We start from the raw sequence: 21398 nt of genomic DNA, 5'->3' as shown, positions 1-21398 counted from the left end.
GACCTTCTTCATATGTATCTTGCCGAACTCAAGAATCTTTCTGTCGAACTCGGGAATCTGCACTGAATCTCGAACGGCTGCCTCCATTTAATCCACTGAGGTAGCATGTTCTCGTTCCGTCAGCCATCACCGACAATCATCATCGATTAGAAGTCCTAATTCACACTCATACTCTGAGTATTGCCTAAACTGGTCATTGACCCTTGAACATCCAGAAATGTGTGGCTTACAACTGAATTATTCCAAGTACTTTATTCATCCACCTGAACGTTGTGAAAATAAAACTCAAGATGAGAATAGTAGTCGGAAGAATCCAAATACTACGAAAACTATAATTATTTGTTGCTATTGTCTTTTGAAAAAAGAACTGCGAATGCCTAAACATGACCTTTAGCCTTTAGCTCTCGAACTTGACCTATTTTGCTGAACTAATACTCATGCGCACAAACACACACACACACACACACACACGTGTGGTGTGTGTTGTGTGCATATATTATTATTATTATTATTATTATTATTATTATTATTATTATTATTATTATTATTACTACTAGCGGGACCTGTGGAAATTCCACAGCAGCATTTTTCCTATGCAATATATTGTTGCTGCGCATGCTGTGAGCGTTCTATTCAGCATGAATGAAGGCACAATCATATTCTCGTTTTTTTTTTTATTAAAACTGTACTGCCCCCTTACTAAAATAATACCTTTGCTATATTTCATGGGCTGATTATTTCATTACAAACACACCGGTCAATTAACTCATATTGTATCATTTTTCCATATTATTGAATATGTTACTATGTTCGACAATAATTTTGCATAATTTCAACCCACATTATAGCTTCTCTCTTTACTAAAATAGTAAATTTCAAATATTGTATCGACTGATTATTTCATAAAAAACACAACTATTAATTAACTCACATTTCATCATTTTTATTTTTACTAATTCTTGGATATAGTACTAATTTTTCCAATAAATCTTCATAATTTAAACTCACCATATCGCACACCTTACTAAAATAATAACTTTGATATATTTTCTAGGCTGATTATTTCATTACAAACACATACATCAGTCGACTCACATTTCATCATTTTTCATAAGTCTTGGATATGTTACTAATTTCGATAGTATTTTTTTATAATTTAAACCAACGTTGTCGCCCAACCTTACTAAAATAATAACTTTGATACATTTGCTGGGCTGATTCTTTCATTACACACACACTAATCAATTAACCTCCATTTCATCATTTTTCATAATTCTTGGGTATGTTACTAATTTCGACAATCATTTTTCATAATTTATACCCACATTATCGCTCTCTCTTAATAAAATAATAACTTTGAAATATTGTCTGGGCTTATTATTTTATGACAACCACACTCATGCATGAAATCACATTTAATCATTTTTCATAATTCTTGGATATGTTACTTATATCGACAATCATTTTTCATAATTTTAACCCACATTTTAGCCCTTCCGTCTTTACTAAATAACTTTGATATATTGTCTAGGCTGATTATTTCCTTACAAACACATCAATCAATTCACTAATAGTTCATCATTTTTCGTAATTCTTGGATATGTTACTAATTTCGACAATAATCTTTCATAATTTAAACCCTCCTTATCTTCTTCCCCTTTACTTATATAATAAATTTGATATATTGTCTAGGCTGATTATTTTATTATAAACACACCAATCAATAAAATCACATTTCGTCATTTTTCGTAATTATTGGATATTTTACTAATTTGACAATAATTTTTTATAATTTAAACCATCCTCGTCGCCGTCCCTTACTAAAAAATACTTTGATATATTTTCTGGGCTGATCATTTCATAAAAAAAAAACATAACTATCAATTAACTCACACTTCATGTTTCTTAATTCTTTGATATGTTACACATTTCGACAATTATTTTTAATATTTTTAACCCACATAATCAAATATAATAACTTTGATATATTATCTGGGATAATTATTTAATTTCAAACACACAAATCAATTAACTCACATTTCGTCATTTTTCATAATTATTGGATATGTTACTTATGTCGGGAATCATTTTTCATCATTTTAACCCACATCATCGCCCCACTTACTAAAATAATAACTTTGATATATTGTCTGGTCTCATTATTTCATTGCAAACACAATAATGCATTAAATAACATATTATCATTTTTCATAATTCTTGGATATGTTACTAATTTTGACAATTATTTTTCATAATTTAAACCATCCATATCGCCCTCTCTTACTTACATAATTACTTTGATATATTTCCTGGGCTGATTATTTTATTATAAACACACACTCGATTAACTCACATTTAATCTTTGTTCATAATTCTAGATATGTTACTAATTTTGACAATAATTTTTATAATTAAAAACCCATATTATGCCTCTCCCTCCCACTTATAATATATTTGATGTATTGTCTGGGCTTATTATATCATTACAAACACACCAATCAATTAACTCACATTTCATCATTTTTCATAATTCTTGGATATGTAACTAATTTCGACAATAATTTTCATAATATTAACCCACTATGTCGCTCCCCCTTACTTAAATAATAACTGGACTGATTACTTAATTACAAACAAATAAATAAACTCTGGGTATTCTCATAGTATATATGTTTCACCTATCTTATGCAATCCCGGGTGACACCGCATATTCTGCTAATATATATCGTTCACCTATCTCATTCGATCCTGGGAGACACTGGGTATTTTGTTACTATATGTTTTCCACCTATCTCATTCAATACTGGCCGACGCTTTCTGATAGTATATATTTGCACATCTCATTCAATCCCTGGACTGACTTCATGTCCGCCACCCCACTGTTGAAAATATACATTAAATACAGTAATGTTTTAACCGTAAACTGTTTCAGCCATTTCCGGAACTGACTTTATGTTCCCAACCCACTGCTAAAAATATACATGAAATAATGTAATGTCTAAATAGTTAACTGTTTCAGCCATTTCCGGGACTTACTTTATATCCCCAACCCACTGCTAAAAATATACATGAAATAATGTAATGTCTAAATAGTAAACATTTTCAGCTATTTCCCGGACTGACTTTATATCCCCAAACCACTGCTTAAAATATACATGAAATAATGTAATGTCTAAATAGTAAACTGTTTCAGCCATTTCCGGGGCCGACTTTATATCCCAAACCCATTGCTAAAAATATACATGAAATAATGTAATGTCTAAATAGTAAACTGTTTCATCCATTTCCGGGACCGACTTCATATTTCCCACCCCAATGTTAAAAATATACATTAAATAAAGCAATGTGTAATGCGTAAACGGGTTCACCCATTTTCGGGACTTATTTAACACCCTCCACCCCATTGTTAAAAATATACATGAAATAAAGTAATGTTTAAATCGTAAACGGATTGAGTAATTTCCGGGACTGACTTCATATCCCGTAACCCACCGCTTAAAATATACTTGAAATAAAGTAATGTTTAAATCATAAACTGTTTCAGCAGCTTTTCGAAAGTAATACATAAAAACATTAACACGGTTAGAGATTAGGTAACCATTGCTTCAACATGTGAATGTCTGAGTGTAGTATCAGTTTCAGCATTCCAGTGACTTAAATTCCCCCATTTTTTTGATCTTGGTTAATGGAGGAGAAATCCTTCATTACTGATACAATTCTTATTTTTGTTATTGACCAGATAACCCCTTTTTGGGGAGCTGGTGTGCCCCTAAACTTTTAACCGACCTCATGTTCAATTCCGCCCTTGTAGGGAGGCAAGTAAACAAAAACAAATCAGAACAGACATTTTCCAGGGCATTTTATAATTAATCAGGAGTAACACTCCCAGGGTATTTTGTAATTAAATGAGAAATAACTTTTTCCAGTTACTTTTTTAATATTAAAACTTTGTTACATTAAACATAGTACCTATTCACAATGCCTCCCCACGGGACAGATTTAGTCACCAGGGCCGTTTTTTTTAACGTGGAGAAAAAATTGTCTTAGTCGTAAAGGATTTCTCTTCCACTGAGAGAGAAGAAATTGAAATGTAGCACCTGAAGAATGGATACTACACTTTGATCTTAGCCAAAAGGTCAAGAAAGACAAGTAATTTTTATTAGCTTTGCCTCAACAGCGACACCAATTTTTTTTAGATATTTCAATTTCTTTTTCAAGGGTGACAAGGTTATTTGGAATATTCCCACTTTTTGGAATATTCCACTTTCCTTTTTTAGTGATACACAGCATGATAACGGACAGAGCGATAAGAGTAATAATATAATGATGATGCTGATGCTGATGATGATAATATTATTATTATTATTATTTTAAAAAAAAAATTTTTATGTAAATACATTGATATCTTGAAAAAATATGGAACGCTTCACGAATTTGCATGTCATCCTTGCGTAGGCGCCATGCTAATCTTCTCTGTAACGTTCCAATTTTGATATATGTACTGCCGAAGCGAAGCGCAAGGATGACACGCAAATTCGTCAAGCGTTCCATAATTTTTCAAGATATGAATGTATGTAATTTATGTAAATAAAGAATAATAAAAATAATATAATTTGCTTTCTTTGATTGAGCACTATCAACGAGCTTTGTTGAAATTCAATTACTCTTCGTTTTTGGATAACTCCTTACCTGGAATATATATATATATATATATATATATATATATATATACTAGCATGGGTGGAGGTGTATGCTGAGCAGACCCCCCCCCCAAAAAAAAAACGGTCAATTCTTTTAAACTTTAGCTTTACTATGACCCTTTAATATTTATTGTTTTGGGCTCAAACTAAGTCATTAAGTTAGATCCATGTCCAAGGAGCTTATATCTTAAATTTCAAGTGTTTAGACCTAAAAGAAGTTTGGTAGTGTTCTCAAAGGTCAAATCGTTGGACTTTAACCTTAACAGAAAAATTTCTGGCCGAAAACCAATCACATCGATTTTCCCAAATCTCAGTATATCAAATTTCGAGTCTGTAGACTAAAAATTGACAGACTTATTGCGTAGGGAAATGTACACAGACGGACAGACAGACACACAGACACGTTCACTTATATATATATATATATATATATATATATATATATATATATATATATATATATATATACTAGCATTTCAGCCCGGCGTTGCCCGAGTGTTTGGATGTGTATGTTGAGCAAAAAAAAGTGGTAATAGGAAGGCAGGCTCGAACCCGTACCGCAAAGGAGGAAAAGAACGGGGTAAAACCTAACGTTTATGCTGTTACAACCACCGCCAAACCGGAAGCGACATTTTTTAAACTAAGGCTAGACAATCTAAAGGAGAGCATAACTTTTTAAAAAATCGGCGAAAAAAGTAACCCCTCCCCTGTAGAAAATGCCTAGTTAAAGGGGAATATAATAATGTTTTTAGCCAATTTTTCGATATTTGTCGTATGAAAGGTCGAACTTTAAAACGATACTGATCTTGGTAAAATCCGTCGCCTCTATTGAAAGTTTAAGGCAGACATGCAAACATACATACATACATACATACATACATACATACATACATACATACATACATACATTTATATATTGGTAACTAAAAATTTTCAACCCAAACCGATGAAAAAACTTGCTCTATCTCTGAATACCCTTTATGTAAAATTTCAAATATTTAGACCAGAAATTGTCTGAGTAATTTGGAAGAGACCGCAGAGGTCATTTTCTTTTAACTTTGACCCCTATTATGGCCCGTTAAAATTTATTGTTTTGTGCTCAAATCAAGTTATTGAGTAAGATCCATGTCCAAGGAACCTATATCTTAAATTTCAAGTGCGTAGACCCAAAATTGTCGGAGGAGTTTGGTAGAGTTCTCAAAGGTAAAATCGTTGAAGTTTGACCTCTTAATCGCCAAGTTTCTGGCCAAAAACTGACCACATCGATTTTCCCAAATCTCAGTACGCTGTATATCAAATTTCGAGTCGGTAGACTTAAAATTGACAGTTATTGCATAGGGAAATGTACACAGACACACAGATACACAGATGCACAGAACGTTCACTTTTATAGATATATAGATATATATTTATGTGTGTGTATATATTTATATATATATATATTTGTATATATATGTGTATATATATATTTATTTATATATATATATATATATCAAGTGAAAGTGTCTGCGTGTCTGTGTATCTGTCTATATCTGTGTGTCTGTGTGTCTGTGTACATTTCCCTACGCAATAACTCTGTCAATTTTTAGTCTACAGATTCGAAATTTGATACACAGCGTACTGAGATTTGGGAAAATCGATGTGATCGGTTTTTTGGCCCCGTTTTTTCTTAGTTTGCGGTACGGGTTCGAGCCTGCCTTCCTACTACCACTTTTTTCTTTTTTTGTTCAACATAGACATCCAAATACCTGGGCAACGCCGGACACCCATGCTAGTATAGGCAGATGTACGGAAATGTAAATAATATATAATAAACAGATAAGTCACTTTTCTACCTTGCTGGATAACGTTTTAGTGTTTTTACTCAATTTAAAAAATGTAGATCACGCATCTGTTTTAAGAATCAACTTCACCAAACAAACGTTGCCCTCGTTCCTTTATTTAAAACAAGTCCAGTTTACTACAAACCATATCTAGACACTAGCAGGACCTGTAGAAATTCCACGAAACGAGAAATGCATTTAATCAACAAATATGTTTTTGATAAAGCGAATATTTTTTCTGCAGAATGCCAAAGAGTAAGCTGAAAAACCAATAACACGCAGCAAATATGAGTTTATTACCATTCCTATGAAAATAGTGTCCATTGTATTTTAAATATGAAACTGACCCAAATGAGATAAGTTACTAAGCACTAATAAATACTCAGAAATTTATATTGTGCTACCAAGTTTACTACAAATAACGAAATCACATTGCAAGAGACAATCTTTAATTTACTCCGTCAGTGTGCGAAAACGAGACAATATCAAAAGTAGGTCACTCATATTCTGGTCTAAGATTGTCAGATTGGCGTTTTTAAAGTTAAATTTTGCGAATTTGGCTCTTTTTTTTTTAGCAGTCTGCCTTCAAAAATTGTACTTGGCCTTTTTAAAAGTGTAACGTACTGATGAACTATGGAAGAATCCAGCAGAATATTATATAGAAATAAGGCCGATCAATACTTTGGATTGTAACTATGTGAATATCTTATTCGATGTATTTTTGTTTAACATGTAATTATTTTGATTTCTGCAATTACATGGTATTTTACTTGATTCAATTAGATTGTTATATTCATGCGTAGTCACTGTTTTATTATTGTTCTTTTGTTTTTGAGAAAAACACACAGACACAAACAGACACACGGACACACTGACATACAGACACACATATATGTATATTAATTTCAAATTGAGAACATGTTTCAGTCGCAGTTTTAATAAGTTCGATATCCTTAGGCAAACAAGTTGGTTGTACTTGCTTTCTGAATTTGAATGACAAAACTTACTATCACGTAATAGTCACGTGACCAGATTCAAAATATGTTCTGGGCATACGAAACTGTTATAAACTTATATAATATTACATTTTAATCTTTCATAACTTAGATAGTATTACATATTAAACTTCCATGTATGTAAATGTAAAAACGCCGTCTAATAAGGATGAAGTCAATCAATATAACAGTCTTGCTGTCTGTGTTGCCAGACGTGTTTCATTCTATCAAAAAACGTACGTGATTCTCACCAACAAAGCATATGAAACCTCTATCATCATAGCGTATTTTACTTCTACCTGAAAATATACCCGGTGAACCAACTGCAAGAGAGATTGAGAAAATCGTACTTCAAGGGATGGTCAGAATCTTAAAAAGAGCTCTCAGTTGTAATATCTAAGTTAGCAGGTGAATGCTTTGCATCCGGCGGGATGCTCCATCCCCAGCTTGAATAAACTGAGGAGAAAAATAACAAAACAATATAAAAAAGGTGTATTTTATTTTTACCAGGAAAACGTATTTTGATTTTATTAGAAATGCGTAGTTTACTTCTAATAGCAAAATCATATAATGCTATTTTTTGAACAAATAGTGCATAACTTCTATCAGGAAAGCGTATTTAACGTCTATCAGATGGATGTATTTCACTTCTCTCAACAACGCCTATTTCATAGCAAAGCGTATTTTAGTTCTGTTAGTAAAGCTTATTTTACTCCCATCAGCAAAGTGTGACTACTTTTTTGTTTTATTTTACTTCAGTCGAAGTTTTAAGAAATCAAGGGGCCCACTACCTGGGGCTAAGACTTTAACTCTATATGAGATACACAAATATTCCAATGCTCCATTAAAGTTCTTTATCTCTTAAACACTGAGTTAGTAAAGAAATTGAGAACATCGTTTTCCTCTCCCCAATTAACCATTTTCATATGTTGTAGTATATCTTTCATTTTGGTCTCTTTGTCTAACTGGATTCCAGGACAAGAATTTATCTAGTCTGGTGGAGTATCCGGCTTCGTGCTATTACTTGAGGTAACATCACTTGGAGAAGGTGCACCATTCCTCGTAAAAGCTAATGTGCGTCAGCCATAGTGAGGAGATCTTATTTGCGTAGCGAATACGAAATGTGATTTTGGATATTTGGTCAGGGTTTACTTTCTAGGGAAAAGTATCTTCATGCCAGCTTGTTCTGACAAAATCCCTGTCCAGGGAGATCTTAGACACTCGAGGATAGCGTCTAGTAGGCATTTACGTTCTCTCTTACCTGTATCCAAGTCGACGTGATCACTTTTGCCGGTTGCTTCCTGAGACAACGTTTGATTTCGAGTGAGGTTTCTTTCAGGCAGTCCATGCGGTCCACATAGTCTTTCACACTTTTCAATAATTTCTCATTAGGTCGCAGCATCGCCCAGTGAGCCGTACTGCTTCCACTCTGGCAGATGGAGAAGCGAAACAAACCTGCAATTACAAACGAATAAGGCAAGGAGAAAACATTTTTTTAAAATATCGAAAAGATGAAATTAATAAAATACAATCGATATGATTTTGCTAAAACTACATTTCCATATCAGTTGTTAAATCACATAAGTATTGGGTAAAAAAAAAAAAAAACTAAACGAAGCTGCATTCCTCTTAGTAGATTGAGCCACTTTTTTTTCAAAAGAGATAAGATTTTGGTTCCATTTTTTTAAGTCCAACTAAGTTCGTCATGTAGAAATAGTAATCATAAAATCGGTTGGTTGGTTGGTTGGTTGGTTGGTTGGTTGGTATATTGGCGAAGTTATATATTGAGCAACGTTGTGCCTAGTCAGTACTAAATGGGTGACCATTTGAAAATACCAGGTGTTGTATGTGTCTTCTGTTTATCTCGGCATTGTTTTCGGTCGTTCTGGACTTCTCCCCGCACACGGGAATCAAAGTGTCGATTAAGGAGAGGATTGCGTACCCTTTTCTTCACAATTACACGCGCAGCTATCCTTATAGGGAGTATCCATTGTCTCTCAAGACAAAACGAAGGTGATTAGACAATAATATCCTGAGACATTTTGTATGTTATTGTTGGGTTGGCACCCCTACAGATTCTGACAATGGACTATTCCTGACGTCACTTTCGGTAACCAGTTTCTGCTATTGAACAGAGAGGACCTGAGACTCAGTGGGAGTGGGACGTAACCATACTTTGTCCTTCTAGTTGAGCGGAGTCGCACATAACCAATATACGTTTCAGTATTTTCTGTTAATATATATTTGTAACTAGATTGGTGGGTTATGAAGCAGTCAACGTTCTGGGTAGTCTTTTGCTTTTTGAAGGAATTTCACATTGTTTGATGTAACAGTGATGATAGTGATGATCATGACGACGACGACGACGACGACGATGATGATGATGATGATGATGAAAGAAAAAAACTCTGTTTTCTTAACAGATAAAAAACGGTACTCCTCCCTAAGCTGGATAGCTGAAGGGTCTCATTTGGAATCATAAAATGTCTCCAAGCTGTGAAAATAGCACTTACGAGGGGCGTGCAATAAGTAATGCCCCTCAACCACTTCTAGTTGTATGATCTAGTTGAAATTTTGCATGTGCAATGATTTATATCTCTACAGCTTATGTGGCAAATTACAGCTCTAAACTAATTGTGGTTTCTATTTTATAGGTGTTTGAACTGAGTCGTGTGAAATGGAGCCTGTTGAATGTCGAGCAGTGATCCGATTTTTGTATTTGAAAGGACGCACATCACAGGAGACTTTGATGAAATGAAAGAAACTTATAAACATCATATGACCTTGTAAAACACTGGCATCGTGAATTACAACATGACCAGAAGTCTGTGGAAACAGCTCTCAGACCTGGTCGCCCCCCTTCTGCCATTGATTAGGCATCTGTCCGTCAAGTTGAGGCTGCCATTTTGGAAGATCGGCGCATTACTATTCGCCAAATAGCCCAAGATGTCAAGATTAGTAGAGGGTCTGTGGAAACTATCATTCATGATCATTTGCATATGCGTAAGGTGTCTGCCAGATGGATTCACAGGTTGCTCACACCTTTCAAGAAGCGAGAACGCGTCGAGTGCTCGAGGATGAATTTGGAGATGTGCCAAGAAGATGAGTCAAAGTTTTTCAAAAGACTGATTACACAGGATGAAACCTGGGTTTATCACTATGATCCAGAGACCAAAGCCCAGTCAATGCAGTGGAAGCACTTGAATTCACCACCTCCAAAGAAGGCAAGGGTGTAGCCCTCCGCTGGCAAGGTCATGCTTACAGTCTTCTGGGACCAGGACGGAGTAGTGATGACAGATTTCCTGGCAAAGGGTAACACAATTACAGGAGCATATTATGCTTCACATTTGAGGAAATTAAGGAAAGCTATCAAAATCAAGAGGCGAGGCAAAATCAGCAAAGGTACTCTCCTCCTGCAGGACAACGCTCTGGTCCACAACTCGCATGTCGCCAGATCAGAAACACGGGCGGGTAGTTATGAAATTTCCCCATTCTCCCTACTCTCCTGACCTTGCACCCTATGACTTTCACCTCTTCCCAGCCATCAAGTTATTTTTGAAAGGAAAGCGTTTCCCAGATGATGCAGCCTTGATTTCTGAAGTCACGTCGTGGTTGGAGGACCAACCTTGAGTGTTCTACAAAAACGGTCTCTAGAGCTGCATCAAACCATGGGAGAAATGCATAACTCTGGGTGGTTCCTATGAATATAAAGACTAATAACTGTGCCAAGTTTCGTTGCACTACTTCTATGTGGGTCAGGGGCATTACTTATTGCACGCCCTTCTTACGGTATATTTGAGCGACCACCAGAAAATCAAGTCAACTAAATAAATCTATAATTGTCCGCGAAGTCTCTTCGAAAAGCCGGTTATCTAGATAACGGATTTCCTTTTTGTGCCTTATACAAGTGGGATTTGGGAAAACATCCCACAATTGATGTTAAAAAGGTAAAGACGTAATGGTAATTGGGAATGAAGGCACTGGGACTCTTCCATTTTAGTGATGATAAGATTTAGAGGGAAGAAGGAGAGGAAAAAGTCCCTCGAGGCCTATAAGGTGTACAATCCTTTTTGAGATTGGTTTATGGAGAATAGTGAAATAAAATTCTGTTGATCGGTGGAGAGAATAAGCCTATCTGGTTCTGAATATAATGAAAGGCAACAATCGCCCCGAGGATATCTCTGCCTGACCGTTTTGAAAGAAAACACATTTCACTTGAGTTACCCTCTGCTCCAAGCTACTGAATTTACACTGTGAAGAGGTACCCTCCCCCAGACTTAGGGTTGGTCGCCCCGACTTTAGTAACAAAAGCCACAAGTCCCCGAGCATTTGTATCTGTGGTTACAGACGGTCAGAAATTGTAACTACCACTGAATAATTATCTTGCCGAGTTGTCGAGTTTTCTTTCTTCTCTTCTTTTTGTTTCGAAATGACCTCTACTTTCCAGTGAGGCTAACTTTGGAGACCAGAGCTGAACGGATTGCACACTCTACCAAAAGCAACGTGGGAAGAGTGGCAATCTGTTCGACCGAATCCTTTTATCAACCAGGACCCTCGCCAAAGAGACAGCACTGTTCCAGCGGCCAACCGAAACAAGAGCAGACAAGCCGGGTCGCATCACTCGCTGGACCTCGTCGGGAAATGGGGGTACATATTTCATTTCACTATTTCGAAGCCTTCTCGTTCTTCTTTCAACATTAAACCATGACAGTTATTATGTGTGTTCTTTCGAATGAGTTTAGAATATTTTGTACTAATATTTTCATTGGGATAAACGGTGTTTCTGAAAAAAATTGTGACCGATTATATTTTATAAGATGGTATGTGAAAGAGAAATTAATAATTTGTTTTTAACTTTTTTAATATTGACACAAAAATGCAGCTGTTTTTATAATTGCGCATTTTATTTTATTACAAATAATAAAATCAGTTTTTTAAATGATTTTTTTAAATATATTTTTAAATGGTGTATTTTAAAAGTATTCTTTAAATAGTTTATTTGAAAATACTTTTAAAATAGTTTATGGTATGGTGCTCACCTTACGGATTATAATGCATTTTTTATCTTACTAAAAAAAAAGACCGAAGCGGTATGCATCTCGGCGTTATGCACAAGTCGTGCACATTTGGCAGTCGGACTGACGTATAACCAGTTCCTTTATTTATTGTATTTGTCTTTCTTTTCTATATATTTTATTTCCACTAAATACTGATCCACAATGATTTATTATTTTTTATGAGTGGAATGTTTCTCGTTTGAATATACTTTTAAACATTTCATGCTTAAAATCCTTTTAATACTTTATATACTTTTTAATAGACTGATAATTTTTTGGTACTTCTGTATTTATGAACCCGCTATTTCCACGGAGTTGCTCGGGTGTGTCCGGTGGATGACGGGAAGAACCGAAAACGATGAACAAGTAGTTTTCTGGATATTAAGACATTATTTTCCAGTGTATTACTTTATGAATTTCAGTGGTCGTCGCCATTCTTAACATGGTGAGGGGAGTTGTAACAATTTGTGTTTTTGTAATAAGGCTCGCCCAGCCGTTTCCGGTTACTCCCGTTATCTGCCCGGCACACCTGATTAACTTCGTGGAGGTCGCAGGTTGATAAATGCATAAATACCGTTTATATATATATATATATATATATATATATATATATAAACAGAAATGTAATAATATTTGGTAAGATTGTTGTAAGATTATTTCCATATATATATATATATATAAACATCATTTGTCAATGTCCTACTTCCACACTAAAATCCGTCAAGTAGGTTGTTTCTCTCTCTTTTTTCTTTATCGCAGCATAATTTGTATATTAGCGTTGTTTTCGATACTTACCTACATATTACTACATAGCGTTTTTTTACCTACGATTCTAACCTACCGTTACTACACAGCAACGTTATTTATATGTTCAACTAATAATTTATATTTTTTACAAATTGAATTATATCTGATATTATTAATATTAATGTTGACACTTGTTTGGAAAGCCATTTTAATTTTTGAAGAAATACAAGGGGAGACAATTCATTAAGTTTTAAAAAGTTTATAAGTTTTTAATGATTATTTTGATTCATTACGAAAGTATCATTTTTTGTAAAATTTCGTTTGTTTTTTGAAGCCTTACGTTTTTGTATTGTGATCACTTTCATTCATTTCAGAATTTTCTTTTCTTAGAGAAACGTTTCCTTACAAAGTTCGTTTTAAAATATCTTACATGTTCAAAAAGATTCTTTTTTTTTTCATTTAAATATAAAAAATATGCCTATTGTAATTCAGTTTAAAATTTTAATTATTTTATAAAGGCTAAGTTTTTTTAATTTATTTCAGTAAATGTTCAAATAATGATTCACTCTGTGCCATTGTTAAATCGTCTTGCTGCTCAACTCCCTACATAGTATCCCTGTAAATTATATTCCAGATAATAGCCCCCTGCATCAAAATGGAACTGTTCATGTTTGAAGTGTATAGGTAAAAAAAATAATTTCTCCAATTTGCTTTTACCAATACGCTATGCAAAACTTTAACAACCCTTTAAATTATCCCCCACTTAAAATTCTAAAAAATATAAACAAAAATATTGTTCTCCAAACGTAAAGTATACAAGTGCTTTAATATCAATCGAGAATGCCATAGTACATATGCAAAAAGGGTATCAAGATTTTGCTGGAAAAAAAAATGTTCTCCCAATCTAAAATATGAAAACACGCTATGCGACATATAAATATCTGTGCGTGATGTTGCCAAGCTAATCAAGAATCTTGATTCCAGTAAAACAACTGGACCCGAAGGCATTCCAATTATAGTGTTGAAAAAGCTTCAACCAAAACTAGCTCCCATACTTACAAAGCGTTGTCCAAACACACTGGAAAACTTTATCAGTATGCCCTGTATTTAAGAATTCTGGTGATAGATCATCTCCCTCTCACTACAGGTCAATACATGTCCTGTGCATCATGAGTGGGTTGCTAGAATCTATGTTAAACGGAGATATAGTCAACCACCTAGGCAGAAATAACTTTCTTAGCGACCTTAGTGACACACAATATGGTTTCCGTTCTGCTAGATCTACATCAGATATGTTTACAGTTATTTCTCATAAGATTAGCAAATATCTCGACAAACGCCTAATTTTTAGAGCAATTGCTCTTGACATATAAAAGGACTTTGATAGGGCATGGCATAAAGGCCTACTTCACAAGATTTCCAGCTACGCTATAGCTGGAAATGTCTTCTGAATTATTAAATCATTTCTCTCTGATAGGTTCATAAAAGTAGGGGTTGATGGGCAGAAATCGGAAGCTTACAGTATTAATGGTGGAGTCCCTCAAGGGTCAATCCTGGGTCCAACTCTCTTTCTGATCTACATTAATGATCTTCCAAAACACATCCTTACATTATCCGTAGACATTTATGCTGACGACACTACCATCTATGGCAATACATCAAAGGCCGTAAATGACGAAGTTCGCTCTGATTCTCTCTCCTCTGATCTTGAGCATGTAGTACAATGTAGAAAGGAGTGGCTGGTTACTTTAAATGCATCTAAAACCAAGCTTCTATCTTTACATCATCAATGCTCTGATCCCTATCAAACATCATATGAAATGAATGGCTCTCGTCTTGGAAAGGCTCAATTTTTTAGACATGCTTCTAGGCTTGACTTTTACTCCTGATCTGAAATGGAACAAGTATATCGAGTCTACTGCCAAGGTCGCTGGAAAAATGGCAGGATCCTTCAACCGCTCCATTAAATATCTCACTGCTGATGCAATTCCCTATCTAAAAGACGAGTACGTCCAAGGATGAAGTAACGTTGCCACATCTGGGCAGGATCTGCTAGAAGCAGTGGGGGATGCCTTTTTCTTCCCTGCAACCCCTTACCACAGAAGAGACGTTGCGAGCTTGTCTCTGCTTTATCGTTATTTCCATGGCAAGTGTTCGTCTGAGCCTCAATCTATGGTCCTCCTCACCAATCTTTCACGAAAAACACTCGTCTATCTGAAACCACTGTCAATAATTTTCCCCACTCTTTATCTGTGCCTAAACCTAAACGTAGATTCCATGAAAAAAGTTGCTTTCTTAGAACTGCACGTCTGTGAAAGTCTTTTCTTTTGCCTGTTTTCCATCTGACTACAATTTGGTTTTCTTCAAGTCCAATGTAAACAAATTCTTGATGAACCGTCTCTTTAAGTAATCCAGTTTACCAAATGTCCATTACTAACGATTGCTATATTATCCCATTGACTACTGCACGCTCAGTAACCCTTACCTAAAAGGGGCCTCCGGGCCTTGATAAGTGGTTACCCCTATGTAAAAAAAAATTTCAATATAGAATGTTAGAATACATATTCAGAACGTGTATTAAGACTTTGCCGATAAAAAAATGTTCTCCAAACGTAATATATACAAGTGCATAATATCAATCGAGAATGTTAGAATACATATGCAAAAAGGGTATACATACTTTGCCTATAAACAAAATGTTCTCCAAACCTAATATATAGAAGTCCAAAATATCAATTGAGAATGTTATAATATATACACAAAAGAGGTGTCTAGACTTTGCCGATAAAAAATAAATGTTCTCCAAACCTGAAATATACAAGTGCATAATATCAATCAAGACTGTTAGAAAAAAATATGCAAAAGAGCTTTCAAGACTTCCCCGGTTAAAAAAAAATACCTATTAATGTACCCTCTTTCCGTGAAGAGTTATAACAATGATTGCTGATCTGTGTTTACACTGACCTTTGGCAAAGCTAGACAAGGTGTGTAGACCCACATCGCCAGATCCCGCACTATGTCCACTTAGAGTGACTTTGGTTTTATCTCCACCGAAAAATTCAATGTTTTTCTGGATCCACTTCAAGGCAAGCAACTGATCCATGATTCCGTAATTACCGGGGAGTTCTGAATCGGCTAATGTAAGGAAGCCTGAAATGAACAAACAAGACGGATTGAAAATTATATGTTTTCTTATAGTTTCAAAGTAAATAGTTTTTCTAAGTATTCAATTCAGTATAACAAATAATTATAAATATAGATAAAAAGAATTAAATTCAGGATAACAATTAATTATAAATATAGATAAAAAGTATTAAATTCAATATAACAATTAATTATAAATATAGATAAAAAATATTAAATTCAGTATAACAATTAATTATAAATATAGATAAAAAGAATTAAATTCAATATAACAATTATAAATACGGATAGAAAATGCGACTTGACGGCAATTGTTTTAGTATCTACGTATAAATTATGTATTATGGAACGTAATAATTATAATTTATAAATAATATATTAACTCACACACACACACATCTTATCCTTCTTCTTCTCCAGCTAGATAACTTGGAAAAAGTATAAAAACAACCGCACAAAGCTTCTTCCAAAAAATACTCCTGATGACGATTACGTGATCGAACGCGCTCGAGAAAGAAATGGTCGACGCAAGATAGATAGATAGATAGATAGATAGATAGATAGATAGATAGAGTTAACCGATATGTTTGATCCCATAAAAATGACCGGAATTATAATTAAAACGAACATTAAGAACTGCTTACATTCCAGGGCCAGAAGTTATGAATTGCGCAATTCAAAATAGAAAGGAAGAATGTCATGTTTTGATGCTTTCAATTCAAGGAATGTCGATTTATGTCTATATAAGAGAAAGATAAACAATAAAAAAGGGAAGAGAGCAAACACAGTGGCGAGCATGTTTTCACATCTTGACACCTCTTCGTCCGCGAGCCACACACCAACCAACATCTTATAACTTTTCTCTCTCTTTCTTTCTCTCTCTATTTGTCAATAAGTTAGACGCTTAATTGTAAATAAAACTTATACTTTGAAATTCGTCTGTGTTGATTTTGAGGATAGTGGCAAAGGAATTGTCAGTGTGTATATATCATATAAATTATAAGTACATTCAACAACACAACACATGCTCAACCGCAAAAACTGTGCAAAAGTCCTGGAACTTTTTACATGTAACCTGGGTTCCATTGCAGTACAAATGGTCAAACCAACTCTTACAAATAACTCATCAAAAACAGAATAGGGCTTAGTCATATTTTTTTAAAATATTATTTCATATGGTTAAATTTGAAAACCTTAAAAATTCAAGTAATGCTGGATAAATGTTTTTTATCAAATGAAATTATGAAAATTCATTCTTTTTTCTATTTTGCATTTCTAGAAACTTGGAAAAACCATCGTCAATTAGGTATTGCATCGCATTCATTTTTCCAGTATATGAATGGAGTAAATTTAACAAAAGATAATTCCGCTTCTAATGGATAGCTTTTGCAAGAATTTACCTTTATTTTTGTGTCTTCGTTTACATTAATCTAATAAACATGACTACGCATTAATAAAGTTACTGCAGACTGCACTTGTTCCACGATCAGAGTTAAACCTAATTGCAATAAAAGATCCAGAAAAATCTTTATGATGCATGTATATATCATTGAAAGAAAATGGCATATTCTAAAAATCACGTAAATTGATTAAGAAGATTTTATCTATAAAAAATCATTTTTTACGACTTTTAACGATTTTAATTGTAACTAGGTAGTAGAACGTTGATTTTGATTTCGGAACTTTTAATTGAGTTGTCTCCCTTTATTTATTAAACATTGCGGATCAAGACAAAACGTTTCACATCCTCATAAAATTTTGTTTTCTTATTTTAAAATAAAAACTACTTTATTAATTTACGTGATTTGAGGAATATGACAGTTTCGTTCCGTGATGAGTAAGTCTACTATAAAGATGTTTCTGTATTGAAAAAAAAAAGGTTGAATTCTGGACTTGCTCTTTCAACAATTATTCTTCATTTTACTTAAAACATTCAACTTAGCTCCGCCTACATAATATCAAATACGCCTCTGCTGCTTATTTCAATTGCCAAGAAAATGTCTTGTATTTTTCTCTACAGAAAACGCCACGTGTGGTACTCAACACGCGATGTTTTGATGGTTGATCTGCTCGATAGATCACAGTACCAGCTATTAAGAATTTAATAATAATGATAAGTTAAATTGTATTATTTTGACCTAGAAATTTTGGAGATCATCGAATAAAACTCTTTTGGCTCCTGTCAAGAATTCCCCCTATATTAAAAAACAAAAATGAAGAAACATATGTGTGATGCACGTAAATGTAATATTCCAAAAATCACGTAAATTGATCTATTACTTTTTTAACTTTGAAAAAAATTATATGAAATAGCCAGGACAGGGTGCGTCGCTCCGCCATTTTGAATAAAAAAGGAAAATAACTCAATTCGAAATTCTCAGAGCGGTTTTCAGACTTGTAATGATTAAGATTTGCCATTAATCAATTGAAATCATAAAAATGATTTATTATATATATATATATATATATATATATATATATATATTACATAGGCGTCACCACTTATCAAGGGCGATAAGCCACTCAAGGATAAGGGTTAAAGAGTGTAGAGTAAAATTGCCTCTGAGATGGGTATATATGCTGATGACACCACACTCTATAGCAGGCACGACAGGAAAACAAATGAACATATATCTAAAGTAATGGCAGAAACACTAGAGGATGACCTCAAATCAGTAGTGGAATGGGGACAAAAATGGATGGTAACGTTCAATGCCACCAAGACAAAACTGGTTTCATTCAATAATTACAAGAAACTTTCTCTACCACCTATAGCAATGGCCAACAACTCTTTAGCTGAGAGTACGTCTTTCAAGCTCCTTGGCCTAACGTTCACAGGAAACATGAGCTGGAACAATTACATCGAGGGCATTGCCAGGGCCGCTGCGAGGAAGGTGGGCTCTCTCTACCGTGCTAGAAAACTTCTAACACCCGAAAGTATCCTGTACCTCTATAAGGCCACTATTCGCCCATGTATGGAGTATTGCTGTCATATTTGGGCCGGTGCATCGGCTACTAGTCTCTCTCTCCTTGACAGGGTTCAAAAGAGAGTCGCAAATCTGATAGGCCCTAAACTGGCATCTAAACTTCAGCCTCTGTCCCATCGTCGAAACGTTGCATCCCTCTACCTGTTCTACAAGTATTATAATGGTGAATGCTCTGAAGAACTGCAAGCACTTGTGCCCCCACGACGTGAACACCCTCGACAGACCCGACAAGCTGCAAAATCCCACCCCCACACTGTAGAGATCCCTAGATGTAAAAGATCTTTCTACTCCAGTAGCTTCTTCCCCAGAACTGCTAGACTTTGGAATTCCATTCCAGGTCACTGCTTCCCCAACTGTACTGACATGCATAAGTTCAAGTGCAACGTGAACCAACATCTCGCTGCCCTAATCCCTACATAGTGCCCCAGTAGATGTTTCCCCTAATAGTAGCCCCCTACACCAAAGTGGCAATGTACCTTGTTTGGGGTGAAAATGTAATAAAAAAATAAAAGTAGTCAAAAGGAAAATATAGTAATCGATAGTAATGGAAGTTCGGTAAATTTGTTAACTTAAGTTGAACGGCTCATCAGAAACTTGTTCACGTTGGACTTGAAGACAACCATATTATAGACAGCTGGAAAGCAGGAAAACGGAAGAAAATTCCACAGGCGTGCAGTTCTAAGAAAGAAGCTTTCATCATGGAATCTATGTTTAGGTTTAGGCACAGATAAAGAGTGGGGAAAATTATTGATAATGTTTTCAGCTAGTCTAGTGTTTCTTTTGAAAGTTTGGCGAGGGGGGACCATAGATTGAAGCTCAGTCGAACACTTTCCATGAAAATAACGATAAAGCAGAGACAAACGTGTAACATCTCTTCTGTGAGATAGAAGTTGCAGCGAAGAGAAAAGGACATCTCCCACCAGGCCACGAAGTCTATTTTGAACCCTATCAAGGCAGGACAAGTCATTTCTAGCAGCTCCTACCCATATGTGGCAACAGTATTCCATCCTTGGACGTATCTGGCTCTTATATAGATAGAGAATTGCATCAGCAGTGAGATATCTACTGGATCGATAGAAGGATCCGACCATTTTTCCAGCGGCCTTGGCAACAGATTTGATGATATATACATACATACATACATACATATATATATATATATATATGTGTGTGTGTGTGTGTGTGTGTGTAGTAGTAGTAGTAGTAGTAGTAGTAGTAGTAGTAGTAGAGATTTAGAAGGCTATCACAATGCAAGGAATTAAAAATAGTTGGTGCACCCCAAACAAGCAAATTGCCACTTTGGTGTAGGGGACTACTATCAGGGGCAACAACTACTGGGGTACTATGTAGGTATTTGGGCAGCAAGATGTCGGTTCACGTTACACTTCAACTTCTGCATATCAGTACAGTTGGAGAAGCAGGAACCTGGAAAGAAATTTCAGAGTCTAGCGGTTCTGGGGAAGAAACTACTGGAGTAGAAAGATCTTTTACATCTAGGGATCTCTACTGTGTGGAGGTGGGATTTAGCTGCCTGTCGGGTTTGTCGAGGGTGTCTACGTCGTGGGGGCCCAAGTGTCTGCAGTTCGCCAGAGCATTCACAATTAAAATACTTGTAGAACAGGCAAAGGGATGAAACATTTCGTCGATGGGACAGATGCTGAAGCTTAGATGCCAGTTCAGGGCCTATCAGATTGGCGACTCTCATTCGAACCTTGTCTAGGAGCGAGAGACTTGTAGCCGATGCACCGGCCCAAATGTGACAACAATACTCCATACATGGGCGAATGGTGGCCTTATAGAGGTACGGGATACTTTCGGGTGTTAGTAGTTTTCTAGTACGGTAGAGAAAACCTACCTTCTTCGCAGCGACCCTGGCAATGCTTTTAATGTAATTGTTCCAACTCATGTTCCCTGTGAACGTTAGACCAAGGAGTTTGAAAGATGT

The 21398-nt window shown here is 35.2% G+C and overlaps 1 protein-coding gene and 1 non-coding gene across 2 annotated transcripts in view; both read right to left on the bottom strand.

The window, feature by feature from the left end:
* The window catches only part of LOC145296764 (acetylcholinesterase-like), a 261334-nt gene that overhangs the window by 27727 nt on the left and 212209 nt on the right, over nucleotides 1–21398 (bottom strand). The window contains exons 4-5 of the mRNA XM_080142816.1: nucleotides 16287–16472; nucleotides 8780–8973 (exon numbers count right to left, since the gene is read on the bottom strand). Coding sequence (XP_079998942.1) covers nucleotides 8780–8973; nucleotides 16287–16472 — 380 coding nt within the window. The remainder of the gene's footprint in view (nucleotides 1–8779; nucleotides 8974–16286; nucleotides 16473–21398) is intronic.
* LOC145297399 (U6 spliceosomal RNA) lies at nucleotides 4411–4518 on the bottom strand. The gene has a single exon (XR_013870249.1). It is a non-coding gene; the product is annotated as a U6 spliceosomal RNA (small nuclear RNA).

The sequence above is a fragment of the Euprymna scolopes genome, chromosome 17 (assembly GCF_053919585.1).
Source record: "Euprymna scolopes isolate OS-2025 chromosome 17, ASM5391958v1, whole genome shotgun sequence".
In the NCBI taxonomy this organism is placed as follows: Eukaryota; Metazoa; Mollusca; class Cephalopoda; order Sepiida; family Sepiolidae; genus Euprymna; species Euprymna scolopes.
The sequence above is the reverse complement of the archived record's forward strand: the minus strand, read 5'-3'. Positions and strand labels throughout refer to the sequence as shown.